The following is a 19093-nucleotide window of genomic DNA, read 5'->3' as shown; positions in this document are numbered from 1 at the left end:
CTCACAGTCACACCTACGGACAATTTAGAATCACCAATTAACCTCAACATGTTTTTGGACTGTGTGGGAGGAAGCCAGAGAACCCGGAGAGAATTATTATTATTATTGTTGTTGTTGTTGTTGTTGTTGTTGTTGTTGTTGTTGTTGTTGTTGTTGTTACTAATGTTGTGTTGTTGTTGCTGGTGCAGCAATTTCCCTGAGGTTTCTACCAAAGGGATCAATAAAGTTCTATTCTATTCTATTCTATTCTACTGGCCCTGTATTTACTTGGTATCGGATCGATACCAAATTTTGCAGTACCGCCCACCCCTAATTGATACGGAGATTAGGGTAAAAATTGAACTATTTACTAACAGTTTTGTTGTTTTTTTTTTTTTTTTTTAGCTTGCAGCAAATAATTAATGAAAAAGAAAGAAACTACCACAGGGTCCATGTTGAAAACAATACAACCATCAATTTGCAATGAAGAATGAGACCATTCCAGTGGCTTGGCATCTTATTCTGGCTACTCAAATATCTGTATTTGGGGATATTTTAAATAATAAAATGTGAAATAATAGAAATGTTTTCTGCAGCTGTTATCCAACTCTGCCCCAAACAGTGGTTAGATTTGACTGAAATCTGTTGAAACAAAGCCAAGTGTGTATGTTCTGAACCTGTGCTATCTGGTGCAGATTTGTCCTGCAGCTTTATCAACGCTGACTCCTGTGTTTGTTTTTCAGGATGCGGAGAGCGAATAGAAAGCACCATGGAGGCGTTCACAAAGTGAGTACCAAACTAAAGATGCTCTCAGAACAGCTGTGGAAGAAGATTGCATTCAGCTATCACAAGAAAACTGATTTTTCTTTTTTCTTTTTTTTTTTTTTAGAGCAAACACGTCAATTTTAAGCACATAGATAAATGATCAGAGAATAGCTTTCCCAAACTAAATTAATATAGGACATAAATTCTAATAAATATCTCAAAACCCCAAAAGAGTGCAAAACACTTGATAATCAGACCTTGTGAGTCAAACTAGTAGCAACAAATCCAGATGTTATTTTAGAGTCTGACTTAAGTTTTATGTCGTATACACACAGAGCGAATAAGGCGCCGTTCATTTAATTTCGATGCAGAAAAACTGATTCATACTTTCATCATAAGTGGACCAGACTGCTGGATGGCAGACAATAACAAAGAACAAGGATCCCTCCAGTCTTGGCAACGCTGCAATGGCTTGCTGTCTCGTATAGAATTGATTTTAAAGTGCATACAAAGCTCTCGCTGGCTTAGGACCAGCCCACATCACCGGTACCCTGCTGCCGAGATCCTCTACGGCTTTCTGGCTGCACAAAACAGCACCAGAATGAAAATACAAAACAAAATTTTATCAGTTATTACACCAAGTGGTGGAATATCTTACTCAAAGAGAGGCAGACTCATGTGATGTGATTTTATCTTTACCTGCCTGTTTTTTGTGCTCTGTTCTCATTGTTTTCATTTATTTTTTAATATTATAGGTAAGGAGTTTGTAGAGTTTTCAGAGAGTGTTCAGTTTTCAATAAATTTATCCTCACTTAATGATCAGGTGGATATTGAGCCTAACTATGATCATAGAAAGGTTAGTTTAAGGACCTACTTTGTTTGAATGTTCAGCATCTCATTGCATGACTCAGGATAAAAAATGTCCATTCTGTTAATTATCAGAGCAGCCTTCAATCACTTAATCATGCTTCAAGAAAGAACAGGCAATCGTACAGCCATTTCATAAATCTTTTCACAAGCTCTCTCACTTTACAGGTTAAAAAAAAAAAACAACAAAAAACAAAAGCATGCTTTCTCTTTCCTTACATCTTTTCTATCTCCACCTCTGCCTTCAGTGCGGTGGAGCAGGGAACCCAGATGCTGGAGCTGGACTGTCACCTGACGAACGACGGACATGTTGTCGTGTCGCATGACGAGAACTTGCGAAGGCAGACCGGCCAGGATGTCACCATCTCCTCACTCAATCTGAAGGTAGGATCCTGCAGGACTGTTGTAAAGAGGAAGGTCGAGGATGAGGTTTTGTTACACAATACAAAGATGAAAGGATGATCTTGGCCTCGATCAGTTACACACACAGTATTTACATATTAAAGAATACTCATGGAAAGTACAGGGGAGAATTGAAACCTCCATTTTAAATGCAACATGCACAACAGCTGCATGAAAAGCCAAACATTCACTTTAAAATATTCTATTACTTTGTCTGTACGACTACTAGAACTATTTATTATGTAGCTGAATTTGTATAGTTTGCTAAATAACTTTCTGAGTCAAGAGAAAATCACTTGTGCTGATTATATCGTATTTCAATCATAGGTTTAATTATTCAGAATTTTATTTATGATTTCCACAGTTTATATGTGTTTTGCTCATCAGTGTCACTATGAGAATAACTGTCATAATGGTTGTGATTCTAATGTGGTTGAATTGTTGTGTGGCCTTAAAGAATTAGAATTTGAACTAAATGCTCCAGCAGGACAAATTTAAGCTGTAATTTCCCAAAACTAAACACAAAAACAAAGTCTTCTTCCTTCTCCTCTGTTCTCGTTACCAGCTCATACTGACCTTGGCCTGACCTTTATTTTAGTCCAGATGCGGTTGTTTTTGTGACTAGTTAGTTGACTTCTAACAGCCAAGTTTCTGCACTGAAAAGAAGTGTTTACAATGATCTCCAAAGGGGTTGGGCTGTTTGCATTCATCAAGTTTTTCCTAAGAAACAGAACTAGTTTCTGCCTGTTTGCTTAAGCATTGGATTATATTTAAGCAAATGTTTGCATCCAGCTTTGATCATTATCTCTTCAAAGATGCATGCAAATTAATGTCCTGTTTTTCACAGTTAACTTTTTATCTGTTCATTTGCTTCTTCCAGGATTTGCCTTTGTATAAGGAGCGACTGGAGGTGACATTTTATGCAGGCGAGTTCTTCCTCTCATTTTTTTATTTTTTTAAATTCTCAATCATTAACAATAAGCCTTTGAATGTGGAAACAGGTCAGTGTGTGTGTTTATGCGTGTGTGCTTTTCACCCCTTCAGGCCGGTTCAGCAGCGGTGCAGACAGGAGGTTCGCTCTGCTGGAGGACGTGTTCAGGAAGTTCCCTGAGATGCCTGTCAGCATCGAGATCAAAGAGAACAATCACCAGCTGATAGAAACGGTACAGGAAGCAAACAAAAATCCCCAACTCTTGTCAGACAAAAATCCATAAAATATGAGTCAACAATGCTGATTTTCACATATTTTAGTCAGAATTACTGGATATTATCAAACCCTGTGTGCAAAAAAAAATTATGATACATCCTTGAAACTGGTATTAAGGTGCATAAATTGTGAATAATTTCCTTGCTTGAGAGTTAAAGTGCTTTTTCCTGTGATGCCCCTGTGAAGTCCAGCAGTACTTACATTCAAACTTAGCTTCACTCACCATCGTATCACATCAGCTCCTCAGCACTTTTCTGTTTTGTTGCTCGGCTCGCTGTTTCTCTGCAGGTATCCGACCTGGTTAAACGCTACAACAGGGAGGAGATCACCGTGTGGGCCTCTGTGAAATCCTCGGTCATGGAGGAATGCCGCAGAACAGTACGTGAACCAGCTGGGGGAGACAAAGCTTCCTGTACAGTATCATGCACCACCATGCTACTCATTCAGAAATGTTAACACATATTTCCTCCTTCTGATGCTGCAGTTGCTTGATCTGAATATTTGAGATTTCCTTGCATGACTTTTAGAAATCTGATGGGACCACAGGCTTTCTTTTTCTCCTCTTTTTGAGCATCTCATTCACAAAAACTGTCTCTGCTTGCTCGTAGAATGACTCCATGCCATACAGCTTCACCATGAGCCGAGGCCTGGTGCTCCTGCTTCTCTATTACAGTGGCCTGCTGCCATTTGTGCCACTGGGAGAGAGTTTGCTGCAGTTCTACCTGCCGCGCATCATCAACAGGTGTGACTGCAGGAGTGTGTGTCTTTACATGTTGAGACAAATGTGTGTCTTTGCACGTCTTGTGACACAATGAGGTATTTCTGGTTAAAGCCTGAGACAGACCAAAATATAGTGTAGATATTTTTTTTATTTTTTTTTCCTTCATTCCTGCATTTACCGTGAGATAATTGTGTTAAAGTGCACATTTCTGTTCTTTCTTTCTTTACCTTTGTGTGCTGAAGGATGTATATTCCTGAGAACGCGATCCTGAGAAACAAAGCTGTTGTGTACTTGTTGGACAAGTGAGTGATGTTTGGAAAACTTTCTTGCGCCTCATTTGTTTAGGGTTTTAAAATCTACGAAGCACTATGGAAGAGATATTCCCAGAATAGGGGAAAAAAATGTATTAGATGGAATAATGTTTTACAAGTCGAAAGAGAAAAGTCAGAATCCAGCCTAAATTTGAGGTAGTCAATGCAGATTTATCACATTTTTGGATACAGTAAAGCAGTTTATACACCAAAAAGCTCAAATTCAACACCAACAGGCATAACATATACTTGATTATTATTATTTTTTTCATTAACTTTTTATGCTTTAATTACAGAATAACTATGAGGAAGAGTCTTTTTAAACACCTCGCAGCCCGTGGAATTCAGGTAGGTAATTATCATTACAAGTGTTTACACTGTTGTTCAAAGAAGGTGCACTGGCCTTGATGCTATAAGTGCACAGTATTTCTTACAGATTGCATCAGAAAAGATTGACGCAGACAGGTGATGATGCAGCGTTGCATCAGCAGTACAAGCAAAATTCTGCAAGAGCTGCAGTCAGTTTATATCAGGATGGCACCTGGTTAACGTCTTAAATGATAAACTGAAGCTTCTGATTACATTTCTGCTATAAATATCATGTTTAACAAAATATAAAGGCTGCTCATTGTAGTGTCGCTTTCATATATTAGTTAACATTGTCCCACCACTATATTAATAAATATAACATTTTTTTTTCTATTTGTTTTACTGGACATTAAAGTAATGTGCCATCGCAAAAAACTGTAAGAAATGTGACATTTCTACATGACGCACTTCCTGTGACCACCAGTGCAAACCCAAAAGGAAAAGTTGACGAGGCTCATTACAGAAATGAATAGAAAACAAGAATTGTGAAATCTAAAAAGATTAGGTGATGATTAGAAATGTAGTCATAAAAAATTATTCAAATATTGTTTTGTGCAAAACATACATTCCCTCTCTAGGGATTTAAGCTATTAAAAAAAACTCATGTATTAAAATTACATGAAAAATTTTCCATTAAAATCCCTTTAAAAGACTTAAAAATGACTTCCATGTACCTCTTCGTGATTCGTTCCTGTAGCGTGTGCAGCTCTATGAAGTCCCTCCTCACCTATGACACTGTTCAGACGCTATAAAACTGCTCGGTGCGACCGAATGCCAGGTCGTAAAACTAGAGCGATTCAGCCATACATGTTTAAACTGGAAACCGAATCTGGAGAAGAAGAAGAATGACACAGAAATCCCCACCCTGCAAACTGCCAGGATTAGATTCTTTTATTTAACCTGGAAGCCTGAATCCATGTTTTGAGCAACTGGTGAAAAAGCTCAGCCATGATGTTGGTTATTTCGCTCATGATGTGTAAAGAAACACCCTATGGACACGTTAGCATGGGGAGAAACTTGACAGGGTTTTTACTTTTGCAAATGTGAAGAGAGTCCTTCAGATGTTTACCTGTCCAGGTTTGAACTGTGTGGGCAAGAGACAGAAACAGTACAGGGCCCTGCTTGTTGAAACCCTGCTCTGCTGAGCCAGCCACTATTGGACAGAACCTCCACTGGATCAGGTTTAGGTCCAAGTCTCGAAGATGATCAGTGGAAGGAAAAAGCTCAAATCAGTGACAAAACAGAGACACTCTGATGTTTTTTTGCCCCTGCTGCTGCTCAGTCAGTCACGACATCATCAACCTCGTTCAATCCCAAACCATCATGATTTAACACTGAAAACACTTCAGCTATGACAAACAGAGAAGCTCACACAACCGCTGCGAGTGTCCCAAATGCATCACCTCCATCATGATGTGAGTAATCTGTGCTGTGGTGAGATCAGCCCCATTGTCAGGCCATGAGTGGCCACTGAGCAGTTGGAGCATGTAAAACAGTTGAAGTTATATGCCGAGCGTGGCCTTGTCAGCTGCCGAGTGCCTCACCGCATCTGAACACTGACGAATAGATGATATAAATAGAGGTGTTTTCCTAGAACAGCTCCACATTCCAGGAAAACGTAGCCAAGTGTCGGTATTGGAAGGTGGGAATGACACGGTACCGTCAAGTGTGTTTCCTATGATTGAGCAATATGTAATGTATTGCAAAAATATCATCAGATTGACGATGGAAACATCAGCCTGAAAGAGAAAACTGCTTTTTCTCCAATACGAAAGAATCCATAATACAACAATGTGTAAAACAAATCCGCTGTAGAGTCACTATGACAAGGAACCTTTCATTGCTTTTCAACATTGAATTATGGTTAATTTAATTTGGCTGTTGGACTAAAATTGACTGAAAAAAGAGACTCTTTAGTGTCAAAGATTTCTCCAAAGCCAAAGTTAAACAAAATGGTGAAAAGAAAACAATGTTCTGGACCGCCCGAGTCAGAGCCCAGGCCTCAATCCATTTGAAAATTTGTGCCTGAATTTGAAAAGGGTTGTTCACTCACAATCTCTGTGCACTTTGACAGTTGACAGCAAAGACGAATGAGGTAAAATTTCAGTGTCTACACATGCGAGGATGATTAAATCATAGGGCCAAAGGTGCATCTAATAAATACTAACTTTAACAGGGTTAAAAAAAATTCTGCAATCGCTTACTTTACCTATGTTTTTAATCAACATTATTTTGTAGACATCCGTTTTCACTTTTACATGAAAGAGTCTTATTTGAAATTTCAAAGAAGGCTAATTATGTCGACCATGTTTCAATATTAAAAAACAGTAAAAGCAGAAAACTTTCAAGGGGGATGAATACTTCATATAGGAACTATATATGTTAAAGTGCAGTATTACATATATTTTAATGATGCAGAATGTCAAGATAACTTACATTATTGCAAGATATTAATATGACGCCATACTGTGTCAATTATTTGTCTACACTTTAACTTGAACAGCTGCTCTTTGATGCTTCAGGGTTTAAGTTTTCTTAATTTCCACACCACAGGGGAATAACTAGATTACCTTTCTTTTTATTTTTATATTTTTTAACTTTGACTTATCTGTCTGTAATTGCAGGTGCATTTATTTGTTTGCAACATAGATGAAGACATAAAGGCGGCGTTGGACGTGGGAGCCACCGGGGTGATGAGTGACTATCCATCTCTTTTGTCAAGCTACCTCAGCAGAAACAGAAGGCAGGATTGATCATGAGACACGTGACAGCGACAAATAAAAAACAAAGAAACAACTGCTAAAGAGACAGAAATACAAGAATCATGAGATCCATTTCCTCCACCGTGACAAGACTAGTATTGGCGGGGACAAAGGTATAAGTTCAGCCCCTTTACTGTTGATAGAATTGCTTGTTTACGGTGCTGTTAGGGTATTTCTACAGCCTCCACCCACAATCTATCAAACACGGGTCAGTATTTAAAGAAACAGTCAGTGATCTCTGTCAGCAGCGAGTCGTGAGAGTCAATATTTAACCAGTCTTATCATGTCCACCCATGATAAGAGAGCAAACGTGACTTTGTTTTGACTGTCTCTGGTGGTATTTTCTTGGTTTGAGTAAGTGCTGAACTTAAGGAATAAATCATATGTGACAAACCACTTGGAGTTTTGCTTTCATGTTGTTTTACGGCATCAGAATGAAAATAAAAATGAAGAAAACGTGCATTAATTGACACTATAAAGAGATCTATATATGCACAGAATGTTATCCAGGCATTGCAGTGCAGCTGTTTTTAATCCATTTCTTTTCACTGAAGACCTAAGGTTTGCATGCGCAGTAAATCTCACCTGTGGCCTGGTTTTCCCAGGCAGCCGCGGTCAAAGTCTGCCTGTGATAATAATCGCCTCGTCTGTTGGTGAAACAATGGCTGTATTTTTCTGCCCAGGTTGGCTGCAGTTAATGGAATACAGTATAAGTGGATGTGTGTTAACTGAGGTCTTTAGAACAGTAGGCGCAAAGAGCAAAAGTTTGAATAAGTGACCCAGTAAAGAAAACAAGAGGATGTCATTAGAATTATTTCTAGGAATCTGGGGGGGTTTACATTCCTACAGAGCACGAGCTGTGAGTGATTACCTTAAAATGGAGTTCGCAGGCAAAAGAAAAACTTACAGTATGAACAGAAAGCTCTTTAATAGAGGTGAAACAATTAGTAGATTAATAAATTAGCTCCAAATAAAATAGATTGGCAACAATTTTGATCATCAAGTGATTGTTTTGAGCCAAACATCAGTGGTGTCAGCTTATCACACATGAATATTTGGTGTTAGTGTTAATCAACTATCACTGCATCGTTGGGTTTTAGATTTTTCAATATTATATAGAGCTGCAACGATGAATCAGTGGCTTCTCAACTAATAAATTCACTATAAAACCATAATTTGTACAACTGGAATTTCTAGTTACGTGGGTTAGCCGTCTATGTATACTGGCTCAGACTTCAGCGTGGTAATCTGCAACTATTTTGATCATTCAAGTAAAAAAGTCAAAATTCTTTGATTCCAGTTTCTTACATTTTAACATTTTCTGGTTTCTTTACGAAACAAGGTATTGGAGGACCACATCTGATCGACATTGTTCACCACTTTCTGACATTTTTTACGACAAAACGGCGAATCAAATGACTGAGAAAGTCAACAATGAAAATAATGTTTAGTTGCAGCCCTAGTGGTTAATACAGATCAAGCCTGTGGAGGACAAGTTGCTTTCCTTTGTCGGTCTGATTAACCTTTGCCCCTTCAGTAATGGAAATTCAGGACAAAAGACACAAACAGGTTTTGCAGTAGCTTGTAACACATCTGATAGCAGCAATACAACAGTGTAAAACTTTATGCTGACATAATGTGACCCATGTGTAGCAGGATATTAGGTGGTTACGTGATCAGGTGATGCCCAGAGTGAATATCACAATCGATCTATTGCTTTAGGCTGTTGAAGAAATTTTACCCATAGTCCTCATGTGAAGTTTGCTGTAGGGGGTGTTTATTAGTATTTCGGTATACGGTGGGCTCACCAACACAGAGCATGAGTCTGTGATGGTGGACCGACCCCTAAGATCTGCCGAGTCACACATTTTATAGGGTACGTCAGAGAGTGGGGGGTGCCTGTATGTAAATACAGAAACGAATGGTGGTTAGTTAACATACAGTTGCTAATCAACTGGCAGGAGGTAAGGGGACAATGAACAACAGGGGGTGGAATCGGGGGTCTGTGAAAAGAGAATGACTTTCTTAATCATCATCAAAATAAAAGAAAATTACTTTCTTCATCAAGGCACATGAGCTAATCCGTCGCTGGCTTATGAATGAAAATCTAAATTTAAACCTTAAAAATGATAAGGTGTGACTTTAAATTAGAAAAATCCCAATAGTTGCAGCACTACTATTTTTTGACCTTTAAACTGAGAAGAGACAAATCAATTAAAATAGCCACTTGAGTCTATAAAATGTGAACTGAAGAGAGAATCTTTTGCAGGTTTTCTTTAGGGACTGGTTTAAATCATGCAACAGACAACCTGAAGTCAGACATGCAAAGCAATAAAGGAACCACAACAACCACCTCCCAGTCCTTCCTGTGCAGTGATATTAAAGATTTACTGGATCTTGTCGCATAACAAGTAATTCTTGTTCTTGTTCTGTCACTCACTGTTTGCACTTTTATCCCAAACCCACAGCTGAAGTGATAACCCACTAACAGCATTTATGAAACTGGACCAGCAGCAATCAACTGATATGCCATAAAAGGCTCCTGTGAAGTCGCATCTGATTGGTTGACCCACATTCTAGACGTCACCGGGCGCCTCTGATTGGTCGGCCGCCGTTTGTTTTGCACTCCTCAGACTTCCTCCTCTGCGTGTTTTCATAAACAAACCACATTTTTCTCCCGCCGGGGCCGCCGCTCTCTCTCTCTGTCAGCCTGCCAGCATTGTCGAATTCCAGCTCCCGTTTTGAAACCGAGGCCGTGGAGGAACTTCGAGCACTGGTTTGAGATTCAAAAGAGAAACGCGGGTAAACGGGCTCCGCTGCAACAAACCGGAGGGCTGCGTGTGTTGTCGTTTTTTTTTTTTTTCTTCTTCTTCTTTTTGTTCTGTTCGGACCGTCAGCGCGTGGTGGTCCGTTACACCGAACCGAGCTGCGGCGTCTTATCGGCTTTTGTCGAGTGTTTTTCGACTGTCAGGTCACGTCGATCCGCCGTGTGGGACCGTGAGGAGCTTCGGTAATATCAGGTGAGCGGACAAACACCGGAAAATATCCTGCAATGCGCATCTGCGCTGCTGTTGTGTGTGTTTACTGTGCGGAGCTAGCATGCTCAGCTAACACAAGCTAGCACAGAGCCAGTGGCCGATTTGTGTTGTGGCTGCAGATGCATCAGGCCGTTTTTGGACTCGTGTGTTATTAAATAGCGACCGACAGACGGTCACCAGTGTCGGATGATGCACAAACTGCGCAGCACTCGTTGCCAGGGCTTGAATTTGGGTTAACTGATTGCATCTGTGCAGGCTATTCTGAACCAGGAAGCAACTGTGCCCAAACCTGTATGCCAGCATTAGTCTCCACTAATAATATGTGCCTTGTTTGATATTCTGCATAGTGGCTGCAAGAAGTTACATAATTATGACATTTTGTTCACAAAGGGTGCATTTCATTTTTATTCATTGACGTTTAACTAGCCCCGTTTCTGCTAGGAAAATAAAATGTACATGAAATGTTAACATGAGAAACGTGAACATGGCAGGTTGTGACAAATATAGTTCAAAGTGATGCGTCCAGAGTTAATTAGTAAACAAGAGTTTTGGTTTTCTAGCGCAAACTTAAGGGTTAGTAGGTCACACCTCATCATTTTGACTCAGGAGGGTTAATTTTTGTTTTTTTTATTTGCTTTTCATTTTATCATTAACCAGAAACTTATTGGTCCATGTGGCTAAAACACTACATTTATTGTGAATCCTGGCATTTACTCTGGACATCGTCTGATCAGGCAACCACCTATTTTCCTGCAACAGTTGGGTCAGGATAGAGCTTTACAATGTTGTGTTGCTGTTATCAGGTGTGTTCAAAGCTGCTGGAAAACCTGTTTGTGTCTTTTGTCCTGGGTTTGCTAACTGATAAAGTAATAGATAAAGAGACTATTAAAGGAACGCCTTCCACACGACTGATCTGTTGTTATGGTTAACCAAAGGGACTGCAACGAATCACTGTTTTAATTGTTGTTATATCAGTTGATTAAATTCTTGATTAATTGATTAGGTATTTTGACTCTAAAATGTCAAAAGTTGGTTTAAAAAACAAAAAAATACATTGTTCATGTTTAAGTGTTTCCCAAAGCCCAAGGTGTCAAATGTATTGTTTTGTCCACAACCCAAAAAGATTCATTTTACTGTCACAGAGGAATAAAGGAAGAACACAAATATTCAATTTTAAGAAGCTGGAATTAGAGGATGTAGATTTATTTATTTTTCTTAAAAACATTACTCAAACTGATTAATCACTGGCCAGAATAGTTGCAGATTATTGCAATCACTGACAACTAATTGATGAATCGCTGAAGCTCTATTAACCAGCCAGTATAACCACATTAGTGACCCGTATGCAACAATAAAATACCCTCCTGTCTCTTTCTACCATCATCTCGTCAGTCATGGTGAAGCTGACAAAGGCCAAGACGTTCCAGGCCTACCTGGACTCCTGCCACCGTCGGTACAGCTGTGTGCACTGCCGCGCCCATCTGGCCAACCATGACGATCTTATCTCCAAGGTCAGTATGCCACCCACCTCTCTTGTTCATGTTTAGGTGTCTCTTCATGTTAGAAAGTGGGCAAAACTTAAATACATGCACTTTTAAAAATATTATCACTATCTTGGGTTTCCTTCCCTGATCTCCCTTTTCCTTCTTGTCTTCTAGTCTTTCCAAGGCAGCCAGGGCCGAGCCTACCTCTTCAACTCTGTGTAAGTATTTTGCTTTGAAGTACTACCACATGTTTCACACTGAAAGTAGAAAAGGGTCATAATCTTATTTTAAGTTCAGATCTTATCTCTATCTCAGCGGAGATAAGCAAAAAGTGAATTCAGTTACCACTGATTTATATTCATCACAGCTGTAAAAACTTATTTCTCCAACTATTCCTATTGTTGGGATATCTAGGATCTTTATTTTCCCAGGATTGTGTTTCTGAAATAGTCTAGCTGTCTGTGAAAGCCAATTCCCTGTATTACATATGTTTACACAGAGCATATTGTGAACAGATAATTTGATTTGCTCTCGAGTGAACCCTGAAGTTGGGTGAGTTCACTTTCGTCACGGCCATCCTGTGTTAGTGGGTCAGGAATGCACACTGAGATGTGAGCCAATTAAATAACTTTAATCCAGCTTCAGCGAATGCTCAGTTTAAACCTTAATGTGTTCAGTGAAGCTCTGCTTTAAATTCTTGGAAAGGTGTCCTCCCCTCAACTGTTTTTGTCTCCTTTAAATGAAGTTATGGCAGCAGTGCAGGAGAGGAGATCCTTCGCTGTTTAGGGCAAAGCTAAGCAGAGTAGTTTAATCATTATTGTGAAGCCTTCAGTGACTCAGAGAGCAGCTGTTGTCTGACGAAGCTGCATTTGTTTCAGGGTGAACGTCGGCTGTGGACCTGCGGAGGAGAGGCTGCTGCTTACAGGACTTCACGCGGTGGCCGACATCTACTGTGAAAACTGTCACACCACGCTGGGCTGGAAATATGTAAGTCTGTCCCCGACAAACAGATGCTGGCTGATTGTTCGTGAAATCGGTTTTATGCATGAAAGTTTCCATTTGTTCATTCGCTGCAATGGAGAAGATGATTACGGTGACCAGAAGTTGTGTGGTAGAGATGGTTTCACTAGATGTGTCTTACCTAAAAGCAGAAGTCTTTCTTTGTTATTTCAACTTCATTTACATTTACTTCCCTCTTAATAATCTCCATCAGCATCAAAAAAGACCCAAGATGACCAGTCACAATTCTAGTAGTCAATGCTGACGTTACATTTCTTAGTGATCGCGCTCCAAACCTACACTCTACCTGCCAAATATAGCTTTACACACTTCACTTTAATTTTATGTAAAATGTCAAGAGATGTGAAACACACATTGCCACATATGCATTAACTATGTTAAATTGCTTTAGGGGAAAAATACAGGATATTATTTAGCTAACAACCACATTGTTTAAAAAAAAAAAAAAAAGTTAACTTGTCACCCCAAGAGTTCAGATTTTGTTGTAGGTCATTGAAGGTAAAGAAAAACGGAGGAAATGACACATTCATTGTCAGCATAGTTTTGTGAAATACAGTTAAGCTCGAATGTGTGCAACCAAAGTTGTCATCCAAGAAGTACAATAAGGTTTCACACACCCAAATCTGTCAGAATATTCATATTATTTAGCTTTGAATGTCGAAATTTAGTACAGTGACAAATGCACTGATGTTGCAGCTGCTTCAGTGTGTCAGTTAAATAATTGAGTCATTTGTGGGTGAAACTCAAGGATTACAATGAATATTCAGATTGATTTGAAAGCGTGAATCCTTTTTCCTTTTGACCGTTTGTTGAAGCTACACTTTCATCTCGTTTGAACAACCCTTTTGCAACTTTCTCCTGCAGGAACAGGCCTTCGAACTGAGTCAGAAGTACAAGGAGGGGAAGTACATCATCGAGCTGTCCCACATGATAAAGGACAACGGTTGGGACTGAGAGGGAAATCTTCATCTTTCTTCATGACTTTTTCAAAAGTTGCATCCCCTCAACTTAAAAGGGTTCCAGTGTAGCTTCTTCATCCCGCGTTCGAGCCGTCGCTGTGCCACACTTTATCACTTCATAAAGCTTTGCCAAGAATAGCATGTGATGCCTTATCTTTATGTGTTCTTCATGTTTTTCCAGCGAGCACAACAACACATTTGCTGATATTGCTATCCCAATTGCTAGTTGTGCCGGGACATGGACTGAATGAGTGCAGGGTTTGTGTGTGGAAACCTGGGAGATGTAGTTGCACAGGCACCAGTGCGTGTTGGATTTTTCAAGTGTATTAGTGATCAAACCGTTTTCAGTGACCACCAAACAGCCTCACTCTGTGACGGCGAGGCTAGTGCAAGTCAAATTATTTGATCTTCTTACACATCGGATGCAGGTATGTGGGTTTTCCCTTTGACTTTAAGGTGCACATTTAGATTTATCTGGCCCAAACTAAGTATTTAGGCTTGTTTAACCCACTGATCATGTGATGCGAGGGTATGGAAATGCTAAGAGCATCGGGAGGGCTTGTTTTTTGTTTTTTTTGTTGTTGTTTTTTTAAATCTGTGAAATTCATGTTTTTATGATAAGATCAGTAATACTTGTTTATATTTTGCCAAAGGCAATCAGGCTGTGGAATTAGTAATGTTAAATCCCACCTGCAAGAATTCTTAAATCTGGAGTATGAATGTCTTCTGCTTGCAGGTATACCTTTTAGGATGTGAGTGTGTGTGTGTGCAGTGTTTGCTGAGATGTCTTAAGCTGGACAGTGTTGAGAAGCATTAGTCTGGAGTTAGTTCACGTCTGGAATTTCCACTGCACAGTTGGGATATCTTCACTTCTCCTTAATGCTGATGAGATCTATCCTTTATATGTGTATTACCTAACACCGAGCTGTCCTCACAGATACATTCGCTAGTTCGTGTTAGAGCCAAGTGTGATTAGGATAATGTAGCATATTTATGGTGACTTTTAATGTCTGCTTCTTTCATTAAAGTGTTTTTATTTTAACCTGATCTTTCATTAAAATAGTGTGCCAGTAACATTTGTGGTTAAGTTTTCTTTTGTCATTTCATGTTGTATGAAATCTTGCTTCTGGTTCCTGAAACACATTCTTTTCTTCATTTAGCTCAGTGACGAATACATAAAGTAGACGTTGAGGAAGTTTCTCTTTTAAGTACAGAGACAACATGAAAGTCTGGGGCTGTGTTCACAAAACAGCTAAAACAGCTGTCAGAATTAGAGAAAACTACTCGGAAATATTCAGGATGTCAAGTTTCAGAGAAGGTTTCTCCTCAGTGTTTTTTGAAAAGGTTAACAATAGAAGGATTTTGTTGGCTCAGTGACAAGTCAAAACAATTCAACAACACCGGAGATGAAGGTTTGCACTCGTCTGTATGGACGCTGGAAAAATACAATCTGCACTGCTCATATCTCAGCGGTCTCATGCAAACCAAAAATAGCCCTTAAACTTCATTAGGAGCATCTAGTGCCATTTAGGAGGACTCCTAGTGGTAAGATAAGATCTTTTTAAAGAATACAAGCCCTGATCTGATCCCCATGTGAAGAAGCGATAAACCTTAGCATGCATTCCAGACTTGCGACATAATGTTGACTTCCTTTTTAGCCAGTATTTATTGATGCATGTGACATAACAGTGCTGGAACAAAGTAAAGGTTACAGTTTCAGTTATGCAGGTTAGTAGAGTTCTTGTTTTCATGAAGGATGAAATCAAGCTCTGACTGTTCTGCAGCTCAGCCAGCAGATGGTGCTGTGGGTTCTGCTAGGTTGTAGGTATATTTCCATGTTTCAATCCAGTTCTTTGGAAAGATTTACGGTGCCTTTGATTCATATTTATCGTGTAATAATATAACCAGTTCCAGATTCATTCTTCAGCATGAGTCCAGACATAGAGTCAAAGTCATAAAGAAGTGTCTTCAGCAACAATAAGAGCAATTAGTCCGGTAACAGATGGTGGGGGCCCCACAGAGCCCTGATCTCTGGGATTACATGAAGAGACAGAAGACACTGAGGCAGCATAAATCCACAGAGGAACAGCAGAAAGGTCATCAGGATGCTTGGAGCAAGTAACCTGCCAAATGGGTGGAAAAACTGTGTGCAAATGTTGGAGAAGCAAAGGGTGGTAACATCAATGTTGGTTTGATTTAAGTTTTTTCTGTTTACTACACTCTGTATACAGTTATTTCAAGTATTAAATGCTGTGTATTGTAATTTTAGAGAATATCACACCGTTGCTCCTATTAGGTTACCACAGTCCATTCAAAAAAGATGAAGGGATTCAAATGTAAATTTAATTTGCAAAATTTAAATTAGGCACTTCAATCCTAAAGGCATTTTAGATAATATAAAATAAAATGTCATATAAACAATATTTGCAATTATAAGACAAAACCAGTTTGTCCACAAATTACTGTGAATGGATCATAGTTGTGTTTTACAGTAGTATTGTACTGCTTACCAGCAGAAGTCAAAATGAAACATGGTGGAAGTTGTTATAAACTCAAATTAAACACTGTCAGAAGATCAGATTAGTTGTGGGCTCATGGATGATCTGATGATGTACATTTTTAAAAAATAAATAAATAAAATCTACAGTAGTGAAGTAATAAACTGAACAGGCTTTATTTTACTCAAATGATGGTCATTTAAGGTTTGTTGCAGCAGGAATCCTATGTGTATGTCTGGTGGACATGATTTATAACAGCCAGGGTTTATATTCTGTAACTTCCCCTGGTGGTATGTAATCAAGTACATTTACTCAAATACCGTGGCTAATAACAAATTTAAGGTACTTTTTTCATGCCACTTTGTGTTCCTCTATCTCAGAGAGAGATATTTTTTCTGCTAGCTTTAGTTACTTTACATTTTACATTACAATTAAAATACCCTAAATGTTTATAAAAGTACAGCTGAAATGGTTTGTCAATTAATCAATTTGTAAATTTACAGAAAACTGACACACATGAGAGCATTTGTGATAGCATTTCTCTCTTTTTTAAACAAAGGTTTTACACACAATCAATTAATGGAGAAAATAAACAGAATTTTAACTCACAATGATGGAAAAATAAATATTAGTTGCAGTTATATACAAAATAGTTCAAAATTAGCTCCACTTCAGCCAGTTACAGTCCAACATTTACATTAATATGTGAGTAATATTAAAGTAATGACATAATATATAATAGTAATAACATTACAAGAGACATTTTTCTGCACTGAATACTTTTACTTTTAATACTTTAAGTAAATTCTTGTGATTACATGCTTTTACTAAAGTAATATTTTAAATGCAGGGCTTTTATTTGCATTTGTTTTGCATTATATTTTAATAGTGTGGTGTTCGTGCTTTAATTTACCCAAAAGATTTAAACACTTACCACCACTGGTAACCATCTTTCTGACTACCATCTATTTAAACTGCCCTACATAGAAGACCACAGACTATGGCGTTTTTTATGCATTTTAAATTACATTTTTTACCTTTTGTAAAACTTACTATGCTTCCTAAGAAGTCATTATCATTGTAAAAAGAAATATGTGGGAATATAAAACTGTGAATCCCTGAAACATTAAAGAAATAGTGATCATACTTTAAGCACCAGCAGGTCACATGAATGAGCTCTGACCAGAACTAATAGCTTTTTTCTTTTTCTTCTTTTTTTTCACATGGGCTGGAGGGGCTGCTGACGGTCATGTGTATGCGATACATTATCAGCGGTTCTGCTTCCACTTTTCATTCCTGGAAACGCTGTTGTCTGAGTATATTTCCACGTGACAACTCTTGAGGTCTTAATTATACCTTTTTCTTCTTTAATCCTGAATAACACAGCTGCATACATAAGGACGGCTATGTAGTGTGAAACATGGCATCAAGGAGCAAAATGCCATCCTAGTTTGTGATTTGGACAAATCCACCAAACTAACCAGAAAATGAGTGTAATTCATGTTGTGTTCAGAGCTGCTGGAGTCATGAAATATGTCAAACCAAATCAAAAGTTTGGGTTCAAGACTGCAAAAACTTCAATCCATGCACAGAAATTATTTTAAGCATATAAAGCAGGAGGCGCAGCAGTAATTCTTCACTGATTATAAATGTTTGTCCTGTGCAACAGTAAATTCAGTTTATTAATGAATTTGATGATTTGGTACAAAGTTTATTGAAGTCTGTCAATGTAAAGTAGCAGAAATATTCTTGAGGACAAGTGATGCAAATAATTTGGAGGTTTAATCTAATCAAATTAATTTTTTGATTAGTTTTTTTTTTCTCAGATCATCAAATTTACAAGAGGATATATCTTAAGAACTGGATTGTCAAGGAGTTAAAATATTAAAGGGGGTTTTGTTGGATATGCTGTGGAGAAAATATACATGTTAGGAAGTTAAATTGTGTTTTTAAACATATGGAGTGGCAAAAATAAAATCTATGAACAAAATCTGCCCAAAATAAGAAAAAAGTACGTTCTGCAGTAAATTATGAGGTGAACTGTCCCTTTAGCTCAGATCAGTAACACCCATTTTCATTAGTGTCACCTTGACAAAGGCAGCTCCGGGATGCGACTCCAGCTCCTCCAGCAAAGACAGTGTTAGATTATTTGACTCCTGGAGAGAATCTAATCCTGTTTTAGGTTAATGTGTGCCTGACAGGTTTTTTTTGTATGCTTATAACAACATACAACAGTCACACACTGTGCTGCGCCTGCGGCTGGATGAATGCTGGAGGGGATGCACACCCCGTGTGACTGTTTTCTCACCCTGTCTACATCGCACTGTTTAATTGCTGTTGTCGTATTGTTAAATTATAGAGAACAAACGCTGTTTGTGGTTGATTTTTACTACCTATTTGATGCCTAATAATTAATACGCCAGCGTGTAGTGACGACTAGCGTTTCAACTGCAGTCAGTGCACTTGCAGCAGAACATACCACAACAGACGCACCGCACAAACCATTTATATCATATGTCGTAGTGACACAACCGCCTGTAACACATAATTATTTTAATATTTACCTAAAGTGGCGATAACTTTAAACGGTATATTAGGATTAACTAAATAGGAAGAATGGGATATTAGACACCCTGTTTTTTTTTTTCGAGCACCCCCCGTGTCCGCACAAATGGATCCGTCCGAGATGGTTGGTCATGTGACTTTTTCCG

At 38.6% G+C, this 19093-nt stretch overlaps 2 protein-coding genes across 2 annotated transcripts in view; both read left to right on the top strand.

The window, feature by feature from the left end:
• The window catches only part of gdpd3a (glycerophosphodiester phosphodiesterase domain containing 3a), a 9785-nt gene extending 2006 nt beyond the window's left edge, over nucleotides 1–7779 (top strand). Inside the window, exons 2-10 of the mRNA XM_008305369.1 lie at nucleotides 723–765; nucleotides 1860–1995; nucleotides 2894–2939; nucleotides 3058–3176; nucleotides 3509–3598; nucleotides 3829–3962; nucleotides 4184–4243; nucleotides 4549–4600; nucleotides 7246–7779. Of these exons, the coding sequence (XP_008303591.1) occupies nucleotides 723–765; nucleotides 1860–1995; nucleotides 2894–2939; nucleotides 3058–3176; nucleotides 3509–3598; nucleotides 3829–3962; nucleotides 4184–4243; nucleotides 4549–4600; nucleotides 7246–7374 (809 nt within the window). The 3' untranslated portion in view covers nucleotides 7375–7779. The remainder of the gene's footprint in view (nucleotides 1–722; nucleotides 766–1859; nucleotides 1996–2893; nucleotides 2940–3057; nucleotides 3177–3508; nucleotides 3599–3828; nucleotides 3963–4183; nucleotides 4244–4548; nucleotides 4601–7245) is intronic.
• A 2272-nt stretch (nucleotides 7780–10051) lies between these two features.
• Nucleotides 10052–14958, top strand: ypel3 (yippee-like 3). Its single transcript, XM_008305348.1, has 5 exons — nucleotides 10052–10403; nucleotides 11814–11932; nucleotides 12080–12123; nucleotides 12784–12892; nucleotides 13790–14958. Exons 2-5 carry the CDS (start codon nucleotides 11816–11818, stop codon nucleotides 13877–13879), a joined length of 360 nt encoding a protein of 119 aa, XP_008303570.1. The 5' UTR covers nucleotides 10052–10403; nucleotides 11814–11815; the 3' UTR covers nucleotides 13880–14958.
• The last annotated feature ends 4135 nt before the right edge of the window (nucleotides 14959–19093 follow it).

This window comes from Stegastes partitus, unplaced genomic scaffold, assembly GCF_000690725.1.
Source record: "Stegastes partitus isolate 25-593 unplaced genomic scaffold, Stegastes_partitus-1.0.2 Scaffold43, whole genome shotgun sequence".
Taxonomy (NCBI): Eukaryota; Metazoa; Chordata; class Actinopteri; family Pomacentridae; genus Stegastes; species Stegastes partitus.
This window is presented reverse-complemented; position numbering and strand designations above follow the sequence as displayed.

What these genes read in the sequence shown, in the direction of transcription:
- ypel3 (XM_008305348.1), top strand. Translation starts at nt 11,816, where the DNA reads ATGGTGAAGCTGACAAAGGCCAAGACGTTCCAGGCCTACCTGGACTCC. An exon ending in GCCTACCTCTTCAACTCTGT is followed by an intron (nt 12,124 to 12,783) that starts GTAAGTATTTTG and finishes CATTTGTTTCAG; the next exon opens with GGTGAACGTCGGCTGTGGAC. An exon ending in CCACGCTGGGCTGGAAATAT is followed by an intron (nt 12,893 to 13,789) that starts GTAAGTCTGTCC and finishes TTTCTCCTGCAG; the next exon opens with GAACAGGCCTTCGAACTGAG.